The sequence below is a fragment of the Marmota monax genome, unplaced genomic scaffold (genome assembly GCF_021218885.2).
Source record: "Marmota monax isolate L192 unplaced genomic scaffold, Marmota_monax_Labrador192_F-V1.1 WCK01_AAM20220418_F8-fsc00063, whole genome shotgun sequence".
NCBI lineage: Eukaryota > Metazoa > Chordata > Mammalia > Rodentia > Sciuridae > Marmota > Marmota monax.
In genome coordinates this window covers 2,173,742-2,196,680 of record NW_026693726.1, presented here as the reverse complement: position 1 = coordinate 2,196,680, position 22,939 = coordinate 2,173,742, and the positions used below count along the sequence as shown (strand labels likewise).

At 36.5% G+C, this 22,939-nt stretch overlaps 1 protein-coding gene across 3 annotated transcripts; it reads right to left on the bottom strand.

Moving 5' to 3' along the window:
- Window positions 1-227: 227 nt before the first annotated feature.
- Eloc (elongin C) lies at window positions 228-22,939 on the bottom strand. 3 transcript variants are annotated; one of them, XM_046460531.2, is made up of 4 exons: window positions 22,809-22,939; window positions 9,406-9,458; window positions 6,776-6,919; window positions 228-965 (listed from the first exon to the last, which is right to left on the bottom strand). In XM_046460531.2, the coding sequence occupies exons 2-4, from the start codon at window positions 9,407-9,409 to the stop codon at window positions 775-777; spliced, it is 339 nt and encodes a 112-aa protein (XP_046316487.1). In that variant the 5' UTR covers window positions 9,410-9,458; window positions 22,809-22,939; the 3' UTR covers window positions 228-774. The 3 variants fall into 3 exon arrangements, with proteins under 3 accessions (XP_046316487.1, XP_046316486.1, XP_046316489.1); XM_046460530.2 differs by lacking the exon at window positions 22,809-22,939 and adding an exon at window positions 22,641-22,742; XM_046460533.2 differs by lacking the exon at window positions 22,809-22,939 and adding an exon at window positions 22,128-22,146.

Genomic DNA, 22,939 nt, shown 5'->3' with positions numbered 1-22,939 from the left:
GTATATTCATGGGGATCTATGAAGAATGAAAATTGCAAAGGAAGCTTGAAAGTTAATGAAAGTACAGTACTTTGGATTGCCCCAAATGCACAATGAACAGGATCTAAGTCGAAGTTTAACTTGTTGACCATGGCTTACAGTTCAAACAGTCACTAGTTGTACCTAGTGATCTTCCAAATTGTTTTTAAATAAAGTTCTTAAATTGTAGCAATAAACAAAACACAAGATACACTTAAATAATACTGCGGTTTATCAAAAAACACATAAGAAATTTCAACTCTCATTCTTTGAATTACAAAAATCAACTTTTGGCTAAGTTATAAACATGTTTATTATGTAATTATTTGCATAACTCTAGTAATGCTATCAGTGGCTATAGATCAGAATAAGTTTTTTTTTTTTAAAAAACACTAAAAACAAAAATACATAGCCCCATTATTTACCTGTAGAACATGTTCGTTTATGCCTATATTTCAGCATTTATTGTATCATCATTCTAATTTTAAAAGTCACATCCAAAGGATAAACAAAACCACCTACAAATTGGCATAATTGTTTATTTCTTAGTTTGTGAAAATGTCCTTAATTTGTTGATGTATGAAACAAATTTTAACTTTGATTGCTATGCAAAAGAACAGAAGAAAATCTGCTTTGCAATTAAATTTGTAGTTCAATTGCATACAGGCAACATGCTATATATGAAAAAATTACTAACTGAACTACAAATATTAAATACTGAAAAAAAAATTAACAGTTTATTATAATTTATTTTATTTAACAATCTAGGAAGTTCGCAGCCATCAGTAGTTCCAATGCGATTTCAGGTGCAATTGGGAATTCGGGAATCTCGGTAGAGCTGTTAGTGTAGCGAACCTTGTAGGTAAAATACATGCATACTTTTGATAGCACATGAGATGGAATTTCTCTAAAATTGACCTCATTAGTTTCATTTTCGGCAAACTGACCTGTAAAACAAAAGGATTGTGTATGTTATGGGCTGTGAATAGTGTTCCCCCTCAAATTCCTATGTTGGAGTCTTAGACCTCCTAGTACCTCAGAATGTGAATATATTTGGAGATAGGGTCTTTAAAGAGGTGATTAAATTAAAATTGGTGGTAAACCAATAATTGGTATCCTCACAAGAGATAAAGGACACAGACAGACACTGAGAGAAGACCATATAAAGACATAGGGAGATGACCATCTAACAAGGCAAAGAAAGAAGTCTTAGGAGAATTCAACCCTGCCTGCTGAGAATTTAATTTCAACTTCTATACTCCAGAATTGTCAGAGAATTAAGTTCTGTTGTTTAAGCCATCTAGTCTGTGGTACTTTGTTGTGGCAGTCCTAGCAAGCTAATAATTATTAAAAGAATAATAATAATAAAAAATCCTAACTGCCATCAAATTATTTAACTCTGATTTGAATATAAACAACAAAAATCTATTAAAGATAGAGTTTTGAGATTCATAAGACTGAATTTTAAGATTCTAATTCTGTCCTCATGGGTTAGAGACTTAAAATAGCTTTTCCTAAAATCTTGGTGGTCTAATTACTGAAGGGGAAAAAAGAAAGAAAAAGCTAAATCAGGAGTCAAGTCTTTACAGGTCATCAGGAGTCCTATGCAGTATTGAATTGCCATGTAAAAATAAAGTCAGGGCAAATCACAGATTTTCTAATTTGGCTCTTTTGGTAATGAGAGTGACCATATAAAGAATAAAATCATAAGATAGATGCTTTTTAGCCTTGTGCATGCTAAGCACATGCTCTACCACTGAGCTACACCCTAGCCTGAGAAATATATATTCTAAAAAAATCTTCAGGCAAGAAAATTGTTTCCTCTTTTAGTTTTTTTTAAAATATGATCATGTAATGGGATTTCCTCGTAAGACACTTCTCTGTATTTACTAATCATTTTCTTTGTGAGTATTTACTAATAATTCATTATGAGTTTTCAGTCATTCCTCAAAAAAATTTTTGGTAGTGCTGGGGGCTGAACACTTTTGTGCATGGAAGGTAAGCACTCCACCAATTGAGATACCTTTCAAGTCCCATTCCTTACAGAATTTTTAGCCACATGAAAGTCACATCATTTAGCCTTTACTGATAGGGACAAGATTTTTAATGATTTTGCACTATCATGTATATTGAATATAAAAAGCATTTAAATCTCAAAATGCACTTTCTGAGGGCTGGGGTCGTGGCTCAGAGGTAAAGCACTTGCCTAGCATGCGTGAAGCACTGTGTTCGATCTTTAGCACCACATAAAAATAAAATAAAGATATTATGTCCACCTATAATTAAAAAATAAATATTTAAAAAAATACACTTTCTGAGAATGTAGTATTTAAAAAAGTTTCCAGTAGGTTTCTACTGGTTGGAGTGAGGTAAGAAGAAAGAGAGTAGGACTTAGCAAAGTAAATCTTGGTGTGTCAAAAATTTAAATTCCCTCTTTTGAATATATTATCAATAGGTACTTATTAACTTTTTGATACCAGACAATTTTTTAAAGGTGAAATTCATATAACTTAAAATCAAACATCTTAAAGTGTACTATTCAGTGGCATTTATACATTCACAGTGTTATGCAACTGTACCCTCCATCTAGTTCAAAACATTCATTCCCCATTACCCCCAACATCTAGCAAACACCAATCTGCTTTCTGTCTTTGTATTTACCTAGTCTGGACATTTCATATAAGTGAAATCATTACATATAATGTGACCTTTTTCGTTTCTTTCATCGAGCAAGTTTTAGATGTATGTTCCCATTGTAGCATGCATCAATACTTCATTCCTTTTTATACAAATATTAATTTTGGGCTAAATATTTTCCTGCTCCCTCAAAGATTAAAACTCGTGTTTTTAAATTAAAGAAAATAAAGCTTAACAAAAGCAAAAGCTTTCTCATCATAATTTTAAAATAAAATTTTGTTGGCATTTATGATTTCTTACCCCCTAAACTATTTCTTAGCATTGTCCAGTAGAAAGCCTAAAATTGATTCAACCCAGGAGCATTAAGTACCCCTAAAAGCTAGACTGCGGTCCCTAAATACCATTTTCTAGCTGAAGAAAACATGGCTCTTGGGGAAAATAGCACATTCAGGACTGGGAAATACTGTATATGACAAACCTGGGAAATATTACAAAAAATAATATAGCTATCTAAGACTAAGGACACCATGTCCAAAGGACATAGGAACTGGGCTGGGATATGGTTCAGTGGTAAAGTGGTTGCCTAGCACACACAACGCCTTGGTTTTGATTGAGTCCCAGAGCACTGAAAAACAGAACAAACAACAAAACACTATTGTAAGTCACACTGAGGTAGCTCTTTCTGGCACAAAAATGAAGGAATTTTAGCATCAGTGAGAAAGACAGAACCAGGCACAATGGCATATGTCTGTAGACCCAGCTCTTGAGAGGCTGAGTTAGTGGGATCATTTGGGCCCAGGAGTTTGAGGCCAGCCTGGACAACAATGATAAGGCTTCATCACCCTACATCCAAAAGAAAACATCAAATATAATAAGTCAAAAGTTCAAATGATATATCAAAACTCAAAAATAAGAACAAAACACTATACTATTTGGAAGGTGAAGGAGAATCAATTCATTGATTAATGAAAAACTTTATGTACAATGAAAAAAATTCAAGCAATTATCTTGCTTTTCCCACACAGACTTTATTTCAAGGTAACTGAATAGTTTTTTTTTTTTTTTAATAGGAGAATTCTAGCTAATAAATGCAGAAGAAATCACAGAATTAGTAAATCACTATTTTTAATCCCAAATGAAGTAAACCTCAATAATAATCACAATGAATTCTAAAGCCATTATATAAAAGTCAGATTAGGGAATTTTTATGCATGAATCAGCTTGACAACCCTGGAACCCACCAGTCAATCCTGACTTGTAAAAGATGTGATATAGCTGGAATGGTGGCACATACATAATCCCAGCTACTCAGAGGCTAGGGGAAGAGGATTAAAAGTTCAAGGCCAGCCAGTACAACTTAGTGTAACCTGGTCCAAAACGGAAAAAAAAGGAGGGTGGGTGCGCGCGGGGCCCTAGGATGTAGCTTAGTGGTAGAGCATATGCTTAGCATGTGAGAAGCCCTGGATTCAAACCCCAGTACTGCACCACAAAAAAACACAAAAACAAACAAAAAAAGGCCACAAGAGTTTGCAAGTGAAATGACACAATGTCAGGGAATTTCTTGAAATACTCCCAAAATAGGGATAGTAGGTAAAACAAGATATGATGGGCAAAATATTAATAACTACTGAAGTTTGGCACATGGAGGTATATTACACGATTGCATTTCTGGTTTTGCTTTAAAATTTTCATAGTAAAAAAATATAGATAAGGAATAAGGGATTCAAGCAACTGAAACAATTTTCATATAGATAAACAGAATAGAGAGCCCACAAATAAACATGCACATCTCTGGTTAACCAATTTTTACCAAGGATACCAAGAACATTCAAGAGGGAAAAGAGTGGTTTCTTCAATACACGAGTAGTAGATATCCTCATGCAAAAGAATGAAGTTTAACTCTCACCCAACACCATACACAAAAATTAATCTAAAACAAAAAACCTAAGTATTATAAGAGCTGAACCCATAAAACTCTAGAAGAAAATGCAGGGGAAATCTAACTTAATTAAATCTTCATGTTGATGGATATGGTTGCAGAAAGGACATAAGAACAAAAATCAAACAATTATACTTCATCAAAATAAAAAAAAAACATACGCTTCAAATGACACTATTAAAAAAAAAAAAAAACTAAAGACTTGATAGAGTTTAGTGGTAGAAAGCTTGCCTGGCATGTTCGAGACTGGAAAATGAAGGAGGGAAGAAGAAAACAGGGGGAAGGCAAGCAAGCAACCCATGGAACAGAACAAAATATTTATTTGGAAATCATGTATTAGATAAGGGACTAATATCAAGAATGTATAAAGAACTCTAACAAAACTGGGCATGGTGGCATAGGCCAATAATCCCAGCAAATTCAGGAGATTAAGAGGCCAACCTCAGCAACTTAATGAGACCCTATCTCAAAATAAAAAATAAAAAAAGAGCAAGGATGTGGCTCTGTATAAAGTTCCCCTGTGTTAAACCGTTGGTACTAAACAAACAAACAAACAAAAAAGAAAACCAAAACAGCTGGGCGCATGGGTGCAGGCCTGTAATCCCAGCAGCTTGAGGGGCTGAGGCAGAAGGATCAAGAGCTCAAAGCCAGCCTCAGCAAAAAGCAAGGCATTAAGCAATTCAGTGAGACTCTATCTCTAAATAAAATACGAAAAAAAAGGCCGGGGATGTGGCTCAGTGGTCGAGTGCCCCTGAGTTTAGTCCTCGGTACCAAAAACCAACAAAAAGCCAACTCTTACAGGCTGAGTGTGGTGCACATCTATAATCCCAGCTACTTGGTAGACTGAGGCAGAAAGATTGCAATTAAAAGCCAGGCTGGGGACTTATCGAGACCCTGTCTTAAAATAAATAAAAAGGGACCGGGGATGCTACTTGGTGGTGGAGAGGCCCTGGTCAAACAAAACCAATAAAAACTTAAAAACAAACAAACAACTCTTAAAACTCAACACCAAAAATGGGAAAAAGGCTTGAACAGACATTGACATTCCTCCAAAGAAGATATACATGAAAAAAATACAACATCATTAATTATTAAGGAATGCAAATCAGAACCACAGTGAAATATCCCTTCATACTCACTAGAAAAACCGACAACCAAAAAGGCAATAATACATATTGGCCAGGATACATAAAAACTGGAACTCTAGTATACTATTGGTAGAAATGTGAAATGATTCAGCTTCTGTGAAAGGAATCTGATAGTTCCTCCAAAAGTTAAATGTAGAATTACTATATGATCACACAGTTCTACTCCTATATATACATGCAAAAGAACGGAAACCAAGTATTCAAACAAATGACCTGCATACAAATGTTTAAGGTAGCACTATTCATAGTAGCCAAAAGGTGGAAACAACCCAAATATTAATCAACTAAGACTGACAGATTTTAAAAAGTTCTATATTCACACAATAGAATATTATTCAGCCATAAAAAGGACTAAAGTAATATATATGTTACCACATATATGAACCTTGAGAGCATTAATGTCAAGTGAAAAAAAGCCAGATACAAAAGGTCACATAGCGTATGATTACATTTATATGAAATGTCCAGAATAAGAAAATTAGAAAGCATATTGGTTGTCTGATGTGGAAAGGTGAGAAGAGAAGAATGATATGTAGCGATAGCTTAGTGAGTATGGGGTTTTATTTTAGAGTGATGAAAATGTTCTGCAACTAGGCTCCACAACATTGTGAACATAGTAAATGGCAATGAACTGTACACTTTAAAACAGTTAATTCTATACTACGTATTTTTTTTTTTAATTTTAAATTTATTTTTAAGAAAAAAATGTTAAAAATAGAGATCTGAGAGATGTTGAACTTCTAGAAATAACCTTTCTATCAAACTAGAACAAAATCACTAGAATCTACAGTAAAAGATGACAATGGAAACTAAATGTAAAAAAAACCAAACCTTCCTATTACCATGTAATCAATCTGTTTTTGTTGAAATTTATAGGGTAAATAAATGAAAATAGAAAATGGCACACACTAATTTTTTTCCCAGTACAACACAACCAGGAAATAACATCAGAAGACTTTTTCTTTAAATAGGACTCATTTGATTAAACTTAAAAAAATACATTTATCAAACATTAAGGAAAAGAACTACTTACCTGGGCCACTCAACATGGCTTTTATTGTTCCTGATGTTAGTGCATGTTCTCTTTTTACAATAAATTCATGACCATCAGAAGATATCAATTTGACATACATGGCATCAGGGCCTTCACAGCCACCATAGGTTTTCTCTTCTCCATCTAAAGTTGGTAGTAAAATGATTATTTTTTTAAACTTAATTGAAATGATTCTTGAATCACACTAGTATACTAAAACCAAACAGTTTTACTAAGGCTAATATTTGAGAAATTCAAGACAATAAACATTTCTGGAAGGTAACAGCCACTGAGACTTCAAAGTTTTTTTCCTTTTTTTCAGTGCTGGGGATTGAACCCAGGGCCTTGCTCATACTAGGTAGGCACTCTACTACTAAACCACACCCTCAGCTCCAACTTTAAAGTTTTTAACACCTTGTTTTATCATTCTCTAAATATTTTTCACTGTCAGCATAAACTCTAGATCAAAGGATATATTAGATGAAAACTTACCAATCTTTTTCAAGGAGGTACTGACAAAAAAAATTTTTTTTGGTTGCCAAAGCAGCACAATCAAATGCGAAGATAAAGATAAAATATTAAATAAATGACTTAACCCTATTTCCTGATATACTTTTCTAGAAATAAGATGTATAGTGTTTATACGCCAAGTCCCAAATTCTATAAGTTAAGCCTTCTTTTACTTGGCATTTTATTCCTGATACATAAAAGCAATCTTTTTTTTTTTTTTTAATATTTTTAGTTGTAGATGGACACAATACTTTTATTTTATTTGTTTATTTATATGTGGTCCTGAGGATTGAACCCAGGGCGTCACACATGTGAGGCAAGTGCTCTACCACTGAGCAACAACCCCTGTCCCCATACAAACAATCTTAAAGACATTTACTGACCAATTTAAATTATTGCATGGTTTTAACATAATGAATTTAGACAGAATCAGTCTTTAAAAATTCAAAGTAGAGGGAACTGGGTGCTGTAGCTCAGTGATAAAGTGCCTACCTTCCATGCTCAAAAGCCCTGGGTTTGGTCCCATACACAGCAAAAAGAAAAGAAAAGAAAAAACATTCGAAGTAGAGATGAAAACAGAGAATGCATACTACCAGTTATCCCCATTGCTACTGCACTGGTTTCAGCCACGGTAGTCCACTCAATTTAACTTTTTTTGTGGTACATATATACATATTTTTGGTACATCCCCTTAAGATCTTTTCTCACATACATACCTTTTACAATTCTGTACTATCCCAGAACTTTATCTTTTATGGTTACTAACATACCAAAGTATCTTAAAGCTTACTTTAAAAATATAGGAGGGCTAGGGTTGTGGCTCAGTGATAGAGCGCTTGCCTAGCATGTGTGAGGCACTGGGTTCAATCCCCAACACCATATAAAAATAAATAAAATAAAGGTATTGTGTCCATCTACAATTTTTAAAAAATCTTAAAAAAAATCTTTAAAAAATCCACTTACCGATTTGTTAATAGTTAACTCAGAAAGCCCTAAAACTAAGATTAATAAATATTAAAATCACCTATTACTGCAAAAAATATTTACTCTGAATATAATCACAAGGAAACAGACAAATTTAAAATTGAAAAATAGTCTTTAAACTATTGGCCTACTCTTCAAAACAGTCATGAAAAGTCCTTCTCCCCACCCCTCAAAAAGTAGGGAATTGTTTAAAAGAACGAGAGAGACAAGTTAATGCAATAAGTGATCCCTGACTGGATTAATAGATTAAAATAAGCAAACCTGCTGTGAAGAATACTACTAAAACTGTTGGGAAATTCCGAATATGGACTAAATTAGGAGATAAATGCTTAAGTGTTTAGATGTGAAGTGTTATTCTATAAGTCTTAAATGAGTACAGAAAAACACAAACAAACATGCAGAGAAAGCAAATTGAGACAAAAGATTAAGTATCCAATGAAAGCTATGATAGTGTAATTAATTTTTCGTAATAAAGTCTGGGGAACTTATAAAGATGTAAATAACTTCTAAATGATAAGACTATTCAAGCATACAGAATTTTAACAGTTATTGTCAATGTCTAAGAACAAAACTAAAAAGCTATCAGTTATTTCAATTTATGTTTCTAATTCCCACCCCCAAGTTAAACCATTTTATATTTATTGGGGAAGTTTCAAATTTCTTTTCCTTTTCCTTTTTTGTTTTTTTTGCAGTGCTGGGTTTTCAACCCAGGGCTTCACACATGCCAGGTAAACATTCTACCACTGAACTACTTCCTGAGCCCTCAAATTTCTTTTTTTTTCTTTTTAAATACCTTTATTTTATTTATTTGTCTTTATGTGGTGCTGAGGATCGAACCCAGGGCCTCGCAAATGCTAGATGAGCGCTCCACCACTGAGCCACGCCACAACCCCATGAGCCCTCAAATTTCTTAAGGTACAATTACTCACTGCATTTTACCAATTTGATCTGGCACAATATTGTTACTGATGTGCCTTTCAGGAACGTACAATAAACACAAGTCTTAACTTAAACAACTAATTTCAGTTTACTCTAACCATTTTCTTACTTTCATTCAATGACTCTGAAGGTCTGTCTTTGAGAAGAAAAAATAGCTTCTACTAATTGAAACACAAAATTATCTTTACATAACTTACCCATTATGTTCTTATAAATTCTAGTTTGGTTCCACAGGAACGTGAGTAGTTTCCTGAAAATTTAACAACACCACAATAAGATTAATGTTTTTGCTCACTGTTATTTAACACATTCTTGGTGTTAACAGTATAAGGACTCTCCTTCTTATGCATGGGGGTCATAACTCCAACATACACTTCTATCAACCAAGTAAAGGATATCAAAATGTTTTGTGAATTGATCAGATGGGGATTCTGAATTGTAGGAGGATTATTTAAAATAGAAGTATAATAAGTAACCATTCTAAATTGGGGGTTGGTGGTACTAAGGGGAGGTTGTAAAGTATGTGCCATGTTGAGTTAATACACATGCAAAAAAGTACAGCATATGAAAATTCAAACATGCATCATAATGATAAAGAAAAATGCTACACTGAGATAAGGCAGTGTTTCTTTATTATTATTATTATTATTTTTTTTTTTTTTTTGAGTAAAGGTCTCAGCCAATAATCTAAAGAAAACTATGGGTCTATTGTGGAACAGAAGGATTTGGCAGGCCATTGTCCCTCCTTTCTGGAAAGTAGCCTCTAAACCCTTAAAATTTCCCTAATGATAACAGTGTCTTTGTTATTCATTATTCACCTACTTTATGCTAACCAATTGACTGGAAGGCTTCTAGATATTGTAAGCTAAGTAGAGGACTCAGGCTGGAGGAATTTGAGGACCTTGGAAAAAGACTTCAGATGGAGGGGGCTGAGGATTGAGTTCAGCCTTTTTGGTCATGATTCCATCAATCATGTCTACATATTGGGAACTCAATAAATACCCTGGATACTGAACCTTGTGCTTTCTTACATGTCCATGTGCCAGCCAGGCAATGACTCCTTACTCAACACGGTAAGGATACCAGAAGCTCTGTATCCTGTATTTACTATATAGTGGTAGACAGTAAGCAAATATTGGTTTCAAAGAATGAAAACATGATATACCCAATAGGAAGAAGCTTCCACAAAAATTTAAAAAGACAAGACTTGGGGTCTGGGGCTGTCACTCAGTGGTAGAGCATTCGCCTAGCACATGCGTGGCCCTGGGTTTGATCCTCAACACACGTAAAAATGAACGAATGGAATAAAGGTATTGTGTCACACTATAACTAAAAAAATATATATTAAAAAAAAGACGTGTCTTCTACTTATATTAAGTGTGTACATCTACATAATCTTAGTCTTCCATTCTTTCTGTATATAGGCTACCTAAGATCTGAAATTTAACAACAAAATGGTAAAAATATACAGTTTGAAGCTGGTCATGGTGGCGCATGCTTGTAATCCCAGCGGCTAGGGAGGCTGAGGCACTAAGCAACTCAGTGAGACTCTGTCTCTAAATAAAATACAAATTACGGCTGGGGATGTGGCTCAGTGGTTGAGGGCCCCGGAGTTCAATCCCCAGTACCCACCCCCTCCAAAATATATATAATTTGAAAAATCTTAATATTTCCCAAAATAACAGATTCCTAAAAAAAAAAAAAAAAAAGGTCGGTATCCCAGCACCCGCCCTTCAAGTAATTTATACTTTGTGTGTATGTGGTACTGGGAAGTGAACCCAGGGCCCCACACATATTAGAAAAGTACCTTACCACTGAGCTATACCCGCAGCCCAATAATTTGTATTTTAACAACATGACAGCATTTCTTGAAAGGGTCTTTTTTATACAAATATTATTTGTCACCAATAGGAAAATAGTATATCCTGGAGCTGGGTTTGTGGCTCAGTGGCAGAGTGCTTACCTAGAATGCCATAAGGCCCTGGGTTTGATCCCTAGCACATGCACGCATGTACACACACATATTCTAAGAACTTACTGAGCAATATTTTAATTCTAGCCTTAAGGAATCAAGAAAATGAAACATGACATTTTAGTATAAGAACTTGGGAGATATCCAATCAAATCCCTCAGTTTAGGAAAGACGATGTTCAGAAAGCTTGAGTGATTTGCTCCCATAGTGACATAGTGGTAGAAATCAAATCTCTTGAGCTGATGGTGGGAGCATATGTCTGTAGTACTAGTTACTAGGGGGGTTGAGGCAGAAGAATCACTTGAACCCAGGAGTCTGAGGCCAGCTTTGACTACATTGTAAGACCTTAACCCCCCAATCAAACCTACCTTAGCCTTGAACACTCTAAACAGGAACACATTTAAAGCACTAGTTTTAATGTGAGCTAAAACAGAGAAAAAGGGCAAAACTGGCATATTATATTTTAACCAACAAATTGTGGGTCTTTAATAATTGGTAAAGATTGCAATAAATGCTTTACAGACAGTATCTTATTTAAATAACAGCTCTTCTACAGAATTATTGTTCTTAATGCTGGCTCCAGTTAAACTTATTTTCTACTTCTCTTGAGAGCTGCTGATATAAATCCTTAGGTAGTTCTCTAAGCTTTAAAAATAGTATTATGCCATGTTATAATAATAGGCAATTAAAATATTCATCAATGTCATTTTCTTCTTTTTACAGTACTTTGTAATCCTTCTTTTAAAAAGAAAAAAATTCTAGAAAGACTTGAAGTACAAGAATTTCAAGTTTCAACTTTTCTATCTGGACAATTTCCAGAGTAAAACATCTAAAATGTTTATTTAACTAGCAGTAGCTAAGCAACCATGCAGTCATCTTAGAAGCCCTTTGGGTAGCAACAGTTTCTCTACAGACTTAATATAGTAAATCAGTTTTACCATTTATACAACAGAGATTAAGAAGGGAGGGAAAGGTTCACTGTCACTAACAGAGAAAAGACTAAATCAACATTAAGAATTAAAATTTCCTAATTCTTAGAGAGAATTTAAAAATATGTGAAACGTAATTAAGTTTGTGACCCGTGAATTACTTGTAGAAATGTAAGTTTGGAGAGGAAAAAAAAATTCAGTTTGAATATTTGTTGGATAACTAAGCTGAATTCTGGGAATATGAACTGAACAGGTTAAAGATGGAGGTCAGGCGTGGGGATGTATCACAGTGGTAAAGCACTTGCTTGCCTAGCATGTGTAAAACCCTAGGTCCAATCCCCAGCACCACCACAAAATAAATAAGAAAAATTGCTTGGTTCCAAAACTAATCACAAAAAAATGCAAAGTTTACTTTTAAAACCATCTAAAATTAAGTGGAGGAGGCAGGGATGGATAACACTAAAGAAATGGCTATACAGTCTTGGAAAGCATCAATAGTATCAATTAAAAATCTTGTTGGAATTTACTTCTTGGCATTTACATTACAGAAACACTAGCACTGTGTGCAAAGGCAAGGAGAATAGTTACCACAATATGTACACATGAGAAAACTAAAATGCTTTAAAAGGTTCATCAATTAGGGAATGAGCTAAATGAAAATATTATACCCATAGTTTGAAATATTGTGGGGCTGTGAATAAGGTAAAAGTCTACATATAATGACACAAAAGGCCCACAAAATAAACCACTGACTTTTTAAAAAGTATGTTAGAATGATAAGTACAATTTGATGTCCCTTAGGTAACAGAAGTGGCTTCTCACCTTCTAATCTTCTAATCTGCAGATAAATAAGAATGTGTTGGGGCTGGGGATGTGGCTCAAGCGGTAGCGCACTTGCCTGGCATGCGTGCAGCACGGGTTGGATCCTCAGCACCACATACAAAAGAAAGATGTTGTATCCGCCGAAAACTAAAAAAATAAATATTAAAATTCTCTCTCTTTAAAAAAATTTTAAAAAAAAAAGAATGTGTGAATACATGCTCTAAAGTGTATATGACTAGAAAAAGGTCTTGAAAGATACCCTCCAAACTGATAATAATCCTTATCACTGGCATAAAGACTGGTAAAGAGAGACATAGCCAATAGAGAATGTAGGCTTGTCTGAAATATTCTTCTAAATGGAGTATCTATTCATGTATTTCATCTATGATTTAAAATTGATTTTTTAAACGCCCCGCAAAAGCTCATATGTCTTTAATGCTTTGATTCCCCAGTTGGTGGCACTATTGGGAGGTTGTGGAAACTTTTGGAGAGGGCTTTTCATTAAGTTTGGGCTTGTCTTTAGCTCCTCTCTTGCTCTCTCTCCCTGGTCTTGGATGCCATGAGGTGAGCAGCAATGCTTTACCACTCCTTTACCATGATGCACTGCCTCAAAACAGGCCCAGAGAGATGGGGCCAAATGACCGCAGACTGAAACCATGAGCCACAATAAATTTTTCCTCCTTTAAAGTTGCTTTTTTTTTTTTTAGGTATTTTGTCACAGCAATGAAAAGCTGACAAATGGTTGACCTGATGATTCTTAACTTGACGTAAGAATGTAACGATCTGGAGTCACACGCTTGCAATTCAACTCACTCATGAGACTGAAGCAAGAGGATCACAAGTATGAGGCCAGCCTCAGCAACTGAGCAAGAACAGTCTCATGTGTAACTGATGTGATTCTGCAATCTGTATATGGGGTAAAAATGGGAGTTCATAACCCACTTGAATCAAAGTGTGAAATATGATATATCAAGAACTATGTAATGTTTTGAACAACCAACAATAAAAAATTTTAAAAAAAATAAAAAAAATAAAAAGAAGCAAAGTATGAACCCTATAACAGACACAGTCATGTTAAGTAGTCCTTAGATATAAAGTGAATGATGTGATGGTCACTAATTATTTATGTTTTGGTGGGTTACGTCTGTTTCACAGCAGATTGCAAAAATAAGTATGGCTTTTCTGAATCCTTATACCAGTAAGTAAATCAAAGCATATGTATAGGAAAAAACAAAAACAAAAACAAAATGGCTAGAAAGGAAAATCTCTTCAACATATGATTCAGAAACAACTAGACAGCAATCTGGAAAAGAACTGTTATTCTCCCCATACATAAAAATCTGAGATATTTCACAGAGCTAAATGTAAAAGGCAAAATAATAAAGCTACTAGAAGAAAACAGAGCATTTTCATAATATTCATGTAGGCAAAGATTTCTCATAAAAGATACAGAAAGCACAAATTTTAAAAACTGGATTCCTTAAAAAAAAAAAAAAAAAAAAAAGCAAAAACACCCATTAAAAAAACAAAAAATAGAAGAAACCCACACGCCATGAAGAAATCAAAAAGCAAACTCACAAACTGAGAGAAAATGAGCATTTCCCTATATGTACATTATACCTCAATTTAAAAAATATAAGGTGAAAGAAAAAGTTTAAAAAAATTATTGATGGCTTTTCTAAAGTTGTATCTCTTTTTGGGGGAGGGGGTGGGAGGGTTATGGGGGATTGAACTCAGGGGCACTCGACCACTGAGCTATATCTCCAACCCTAATTTTGTATTTTTTTTTTTTTTTTAGAGACAGGGTCTCACTGATTTGCTTAGAGCCTCGCCATTGCTGAGGCTGGCTTTGAACTCAAGATCCACCTGTCTCAGCCTCCTGAGCCAAAGGGATTACAGGCGTGGGCCACCTCGCCCACTGAAGTTGCAGTCTCTCTCTCCCTCTTTTTAATTTTTTTTTAGTAGGCAGACACAATACCTTTATTTTATTTGTTCATTTTTATGTGGTGCTGGGAATTGAACCCAGTGCCTCACATGTGCTAGGCAAGTGCTCTACCACTGAGCCCCGACTCCAGCCCCTGAAGCTGCAGTCTCTTAACTCCAAAGATGTTTTAAATCCAGGAAGGTTTTCTGTCTGATTAACCTTTCCAAAGACATACTGACATTACCCCAGATTTAATAAAAATGTAGATTCTACCAGAGGAGGATGGGGAGTTTGTTTCAAAGCAAGTAATTCTGAGGTACAAGGCTGCAATAGAAAATTTGTTAAGTGAACAGCCATAAAAGGAAAATAGCTTTTGATGAGTCTCAATGGATGAAGATGTTTTTATCAGGCTACACTGTAAGGGGAGAGTGATCCAGGCAAAGTAATGAGCAAAGTCAAACAGCTTGGATGGTGGGCATACAGCATAACTCAGTGTTGTTGGAAACCAGTTTACAAATTCATTCCTTCAACAGATATTATTTTTCTTTTTGCTACATTGGGGACTGAACCCAGAAGTGTTCTACCACTGAGCTATCTCCCCAGCCCTTTTTATTTTGAGACACTAAATTGCCCAGGCTAGCCTTGAACTTGCAATCCTCCTGCCTCAGTCTCCCCAGTAGCCTGGATTTAGGTGTGTACCACCCTGCTAGGCTAGAGGATTTCTTACTGAAACCTTATAGCATAAATTAGATCCCCACTCCTGTGCTTGCCTGGGTCCACTCTTCTGCCATCAGTTAAGGGAGACCAGGTGGCTGCATGTTTAGATCCCCACAGTGCCACTCTGTAGACTTAAATTGTTCCATCTCAGCTTAAAAAATAAGAATATTAATACCTACCACATGGGCTGGTATGAACTTTAATAAGAATACACCATTGCAGAGATGTCTGGGTTAAGTTGTCCGAGGTTGACTAAAACTGTACCTTAGAATTTTCTACCTTAATAACTAGATATCAGTTACCTTTAATTACTAATTAGTACTTACCATTGTTAAAGATCTTTGAAGCAGGCTCCAAACATTTTCCATTTAACCTATTACAACTCATAATTCGAAGGATAAGAAATCATTCTATTGAGCTAAAGATGAACAAGTTTGTTCTACAACAACTCAGGGTTTATACTGTTTTGTTTCCTGAGAACTGGAAAATTGTGTTACTTTTAACTACAAAACTCTCGAATATTTACTCTTATCTGGATTCTCCCCTGGGACCTTCAGTGTCTAAATATATACGTTAGAATTTTCCACAGCTCAGTATAAGGTGACATTAACCTATCACAGAAAACATTGCTAGCTCCCCACTCTATCTTCATCTGTGATGCCTGATATAACTTTTATGTTTGACTTCAAATTAAGACTCATTAATGTGGCCCCAGATCATACAGGTGAGTTGGGTGGGGTAGATAGGTCCTGGGAACTTTTGTGGTACAGAATAGCTCAAATACTGGCCTGGATGTCAAAGATGAATCCTCCTGGACTCATATTTAAGGGTTCTTTGGCTCATACAAATGCTTATTCAACTTACTGAATTTTTTTCCCCTTTCCTTTCCTTTTCTTTCTTTTGCTGGATATAGAACCCAGGACCTCATGCATGCATGCTAGGGACCATTCTAAGTGCTTTTCACTTTCTACCACTAAATTCTATTCCTCCCACCAGGACTTTTTAGTGGTACAGGAGATTGCGCTAGAGGTGCTTTATCCCTGAGCTATTTTCCAGCCCTTTTTATTTTTATTTTTAGAGACAGGGTCTAAGTTGTTGAGCCTGGTCTCAGGTTTGGGATCCTCCTGCCTCAGCCTCTTGGGTCACTAGGATTATAGGCATGCACCACCACACCCAGCTCCTTCAACAAGTAGTTACTGAGGGTTAGAATGCCAAGTACTATCCTAGGCATTGGGGACACAGAGAAAAACATTAACAGAAGATTCTCATGGAAAGAAAGGTGGGGACAGAAGATTAAAATAACGTGTGAGATAGAAGAAGAGCTATGGGGAAAAGTAAAGCAGGGTAAGGTAAGTAGGGAATGGACAGAGAGGAGATGAGGCTGGTATTGTATTCAGGGTGGTAAAGACAGGCTTCACCAACACCTGACAGAGACCCATACAAAGTAGGGAGTAAGATATGGTTATCTGAGGCCTGAAAGAATGAATCTTTGAAAGAAGAGAACACCAAGACACCAGTTTGGCCAGAGGAGTGAGTCAAGGAGAGAATGTAGGAAAAGAGGTCAGAGATTGGGGAGTTGGGCCTTATGAAACAAAAGAGTGACTGATAAGGAACACAGGCTGAGATATGGATTTTTAATGCCTAATTTAAGAACACAGGGGAAGATACACAGTCCTTTGTAACACTATCCTCTTTCATTTCTCCTACCTAACCATTCTAGTATTGTTTTCTATCATCCCTGAAGAGTTGATTTTAGCCCTCCACATAAAATAGTGCTTAAACGCAATTGACCTTTGCAGATTCCTAGCTATGTCACCTTGGGGGAAATTATATAACCTTTCTGTGCCTAAGTTTCTATAACATGGGAATACAGAGTCTACCCCAGAGCCTTAAAGAATGAGTTTATGTAAAAAGCACTTAGAATGGTGCCTAGCACAGAGCAAACACATCGAAACACTAACTTCTATGATTATTTCCAAACCAGAGGTTCACTCATCTATGCCTATCTACATATGAACACATATGTATATATGTGTATAGACACACACACACACACTCTTCTAGATGCTTCAGATAATCTGTGGACAAAATAAAGACACATTATTTTAGTCTTTATTTCCCAGTCTGGAAATTACATTTTAGTGTGGGAGATAGCAATCTTTTTCTGTAAGGGGACAGATAAGTAAATATTTTATACTTAGCAGGCCAGGTCATAAGCTCTCTGTCACAACTACTCCAACTCTGAGTAGAAGGCAAAAGCAGCAAGACAGATGTAAACAAATGAGTATGATTGGGTTTCCACAAAGTTTTATTTACGGCAGAGAATTTTGAATTTCACATAATTTTTATTATGAGTTATAAAAATTTTCTTTGAATTTTTGTTCAACTGTTAAAAAATGTAACAACCATTTCTAGTTCTTAATCTTAAATCCCTCAGTCCTAGAGGCTCATGGATAAGAAGCAAAAGAATCCTAAACCCTTAATTTCTATCTTGAGACCATATTAGGTTAAGGGACAGGATTTCTGATTCTTGTCTCCCAAATGAAGGAAATAAACTACTAGATTGTGTCAACAAGTCCCTTCTAGCGCTACCATTTTAATGCCTGAGTCCATCTTAAGTTCACCTTGCCCTTACAACTGCCTTTAACTCAATTTCCCATCTTTATTAAGCATTTATCTCCACACAACAGATTTTTTTTTTTGGGGGGCAGGTGGGGGTGAGAGGGTACTGGGGATTTAACTCAACCATTGAGCCACATCCCCAGCCCTTTTTTGTATTTTATTAGAGACAGGGTCTCATTGAATTGCTTAGAGCCTCGCTTTGAACTCTCGATCCTCTTGCCTCAGCCTCCCAAGCTGCTGAGATTACAGGCGTGTGCGAGCCCAGCTACAATACAGAATTTACAGAGCACTGCATGTTCCCTCTGAGTGTTTGCTTCACCCTGTAAACTGCCTAATCACCTTTTTAAACATCTCCAGATTCCTTTGTTTCAGTTTGCAAAAATTATGAGCAGTTATTTCCAATATATTGTGTACATCTACTCATAGATTCTGTACGTTATAAAATCATTTAGAAGAACCTTTAGAATGATGGGCTAAAAATACACTGAAATAAATCACTTCAATTACCTTATCTTCCTACCTACAACTTACCTGCATCTATACACCATATACTATTCATGTTTTTGTTTCAAAAGTTGAAAAAAAAAATATACGTCTTGCCCATAGTCAGCTCTTCCATTAAGCACTGAGTCCTATACCTTTTCCCCTAAGGACTTGCTTTTGTCATTATTCATATCCTCATGCCCTCCAACTCACCATCCTCTTTTTTCATTTGTTTCTGGGGACTGAACCCAGGGCCTGGAAAATGTGCTCTACCACTAAACTATACCCCTAGGTTGCCATCCACTCCTAAACCCACTCCAATCTGACTTTTGGCCTATCAATTTGCTCAAGAGTCTCGTCGTATCAAATTTTGCATGGTCTCGTGTCCAATTTTTAATCCTCACCTTATTTGTTGCAACTTTACACAACTGCCTACTCCCTTCCTTGAGATATTTCTTTTTTCCCTTAGTGCTCCTAATGCTATACGCTCCTGTTTTTTTTTTTTTTTACTTTTATCACTTGTAGTTTTCTGCCTTATTCTCTATTAACATTTGCTTGATGTCCTCCAGTACACAGATTTAAATATCACCTATAAAACAGGATTTCCAGATTAACTTCCTAGACTGGTTTCTCTGTTAAGTGCAAGTTATGAACCTCTAACTTGCCTTCTCACATATTCTCAGCTATCTTAATATTCAAACTCAACGAGTCCCATACAGAACTCCTGAGACTTCTCTCAGAAACCATGGTCCCTTTCCAGTCTTCCTCATTTTGGTAAATGGTACTCAAAAGATGCTCAGGCAAAACATATGATCATTCAGTTGTTTTTTTTTTCTTTTGTCCCAGGGTGAACTGATTTGACTCCAGCTTCAAATTAAATTCCAAATCAGACCATTTCTCATTTATTTCTAACTCTATACCTCTAGTTCAAGCTACCATATCTCAAATAGAATACTACAAAGTCTACTCATGAAATTGTTTCCCCATTTTCTTCCCAGCTGGTCTGTTCTCTACCCAGCAAACTACCATCTCAAGCATAAACCAGTATCACTTTCCTGCACAAAACCCTCTAATGCTTTGACTTCTCATTACAGATAGAAAGAGGACTATAAGGCCCCAATCTTATTTATTTCTTGTTAACTTCTCTCACCTCATCTTGCACTACTTCTCCTTTACTATGTTCCACTCACCTTGATCTTCTTAGTATTCTTTGAATAGGTCAAGTTTACTCACATCTCAAGATCTTTGCATTTGCAGTTGCTGCTGTCTGAAAAATTCTTCCTTTAAGTCTTCCTTAAGACAGCTAAAACATCAACTCCTCAGAGAGGTCTTCCCTGATTAGTCTATCAAAATTAGACATTCCCATCCCAGTTACACTAACCCCTAATCTTGACATATTTCCTTTAAGCACTACCTGAAACTATTATTTGATTACTTATACATATACTCTCTTCTCAAGTTCTTTGAGGGCAGGCCTGAAACAGTGACAATAATAGTAGATTCTCAATAAATATTTTTTAAAATTTGAGGCACCACTGGATGAGCTATGTCTGACCTTATATAATAATGGAACAATAAATCATTTAGGATGGCAGGTTAGCTGAAATGCATAAACACATAAGAGCATAAATTTTATTTGCAGCATTTGAAAATTATACAAAAAAAAAAGCACTAAACTAATATTACTTCAGAACTCGATATATGGGGCTGACTATAATTTCTGGGTGTCAACTACTGCTTAATTTTCTTACAGAAGTACCATCTAGTAGTGATAAAGATTCTCTCCTTTTGAAATAAATGTGTAATTTTTGAATGATAGTTTAGACAAAACTTTACTCTCCATGCCCATGGTACTGAGACTGAAACTGGGAGTTCTCTGCTGAGCTACATCTCCAGCCCTTTTCATCTTTTGAGACAGGGTCTCACTAAATTGGTTAGGACCTCCCTAAGTTACTAAAGCTGGCCTTGAAATTATAATACTCCTAACTCAGGCTCTGGAGTTGCTGGGATTATAAAATGTGCCACTGTGCCTGCCATCACCAAACCCTTTATCATTTAAGGCAGGGCCTCACTAAGTTGTAGAGGCTAGCCTCAAACTTGCAATTCTCTTGCCTCAGTCTCCTAAGATGCTGGGATTACAAGTATGTGCCACCACACTTGGCTAAACCTTCACATTTAACAAAAAAGAGTTTTTAAAAATTTAAATAGGAGGCTGGGGGTATAGTAGAGCACTTGCCTAGCATATGGGAAACCCTGGGTTCCATCCCCCAAACTGCAAAAAATTAAATAAAAATAAATACATAAATCAACACAAGATAAAAATGAAGTAGAACCCTGAATCATCACAACAAATATCCATGATGGGAAGAATCACAGCTGTTTCCTTGACATTATATCTCTAGAAAGAATAAATCCACTTGTGACTTCTTGGTATTTATCCAAAAGAATTAAAGTCAACTGAAGCAATACATGCATTCCTATGTTTATAGCAATAGGAGTGCAACTCACAGTAACCAGGCTCAACAGATGAATGGATAAAGAAAATGTGGCATATATTCACTGCATACACATCATGGAGTTTTATTTAGCTTTAAAAAATAAGTAAATTGGGCTGGGGATGTGGCTCAGGCGGTGGTGCGCTTGCCTGGCATGCGTGCGGCCCGGGTTCGATCCTCAGCACCACATACAAACAAAGATGTTGTGTCCGCTGAAAACTAAATATTAAAAATTCTCTCTCTCTCTCTAAAAAAATAAAAAATAAAAAAAATAAGTAAATTATGTCATTTGCTGATAAATGGATGGAATTTCAGAACATCACGTTAAGCAAACTAACCAGACTCAAGAAAGTCAAGAGCTGTTATGTTATATCATAGATATTAGAGAGAAAAAAAGGAATCTGGTAAAAATAGAAAGGAGACCAGTAAAAGAGAGGACAAGGACCACCAGGAGGAAAAAGGCAGGGCAAAGAGAGGTACTGGGAAATGAAATTAACCAAATCATGTTATGTACACGTACAAATATGTCACAGTGAAACCCACTAATATACATAATTATTGTATACCAATAATTTTTTAACTCACATGTGAACTGTGATTTTTCAACATGATTATAACGTAGGTGAGATTAGATATTTGTCATTTTAGGCCACTTAACGAAAAAGGAAATAAATGGAGATCAAAAAGCAAATTTGGAACTTTAAAAATAAGTTTTTGTTTTTTATAAAGACTAAAGATTGGGTTGGGGTTGTGGCTCAGTGGTGGAGCGCATGTGTGAGTCACTGGGTTCGATCCTGAGAACCGCATATAAATAAATAAGACTAAAGAGTTCAGTTACTTTCTACACTGAAAGAGATGCTCAATAGAAATGTTCACACTAAATGACCCAAATTCCACAGTTAAATGCTACTAAAGAGATTTCAGTAAGAAATCAATTGGATACTATATTTGATACCTTCTTTCAGTCAAGACTGGGATGTAGATGCACGAAAACCCCAACCAACCAAAGTCAGGCAGAGATCATCCAAGGAGTTGCCTGGAAGATAAACTCTTTTCGGGGTCCCGCTGCTGGAAGAGTGAGGACCCACTCCTGGGACTAGAGACTGACTTCAAGACAAGAACGAACTGAACGCACATGATTAAAGAAAAAAGAAAAAGACGAGAGGGATGCCATACTCCTAACTCCACCCTCCCGCGCTCAGCCCAGCGAAGGCCCAATCTCGCCGGGAGCCTCCCCTCCTTCAACATCTTTCCAAGCCCACCGAGGGGCGCCAGAAAAGGTCCCGCCAACCTCCTCTCCCCTCCCCCAAACCAAGAGCTGGGGAGGCCCGGGAGGTTAAGAGCTTCCGTTCCTTCCCCGCCCAGATGGGAAGGGGTGAGAAGTGGGACTGTGAAACCACCCAGTTCCAGCCTCCCTCACTCTCCACGCGTACCAGCAGCTCGGTTCCTGCCCCAACCCGACACTCACTCGTCAGCCTCGCAGCCACCGCAGCCGAGTCCCCTCGTACCGCCACAGCCCCTACTCCAGGGCCACCCCCCCACCCCCAGCTGCCTGCCCCTGTGAGTTCCGGGGCAGTCGAAGGAATTACTTCCGCCGGGTCATTGCCGCTTTCTGCGACGGGCGGGAGATTAGTACCTGGTGAGGCTTGAGACGCGGTCCTTCGCCCACGGGTCTGCAGGAAGTGCGTAGCGTCCCTTCCCTTCCCCTTCAGTAACTCAGGCCCTCCAAAGAGACGTCACTGGCAAACCTCCACCAGTACGATTCTA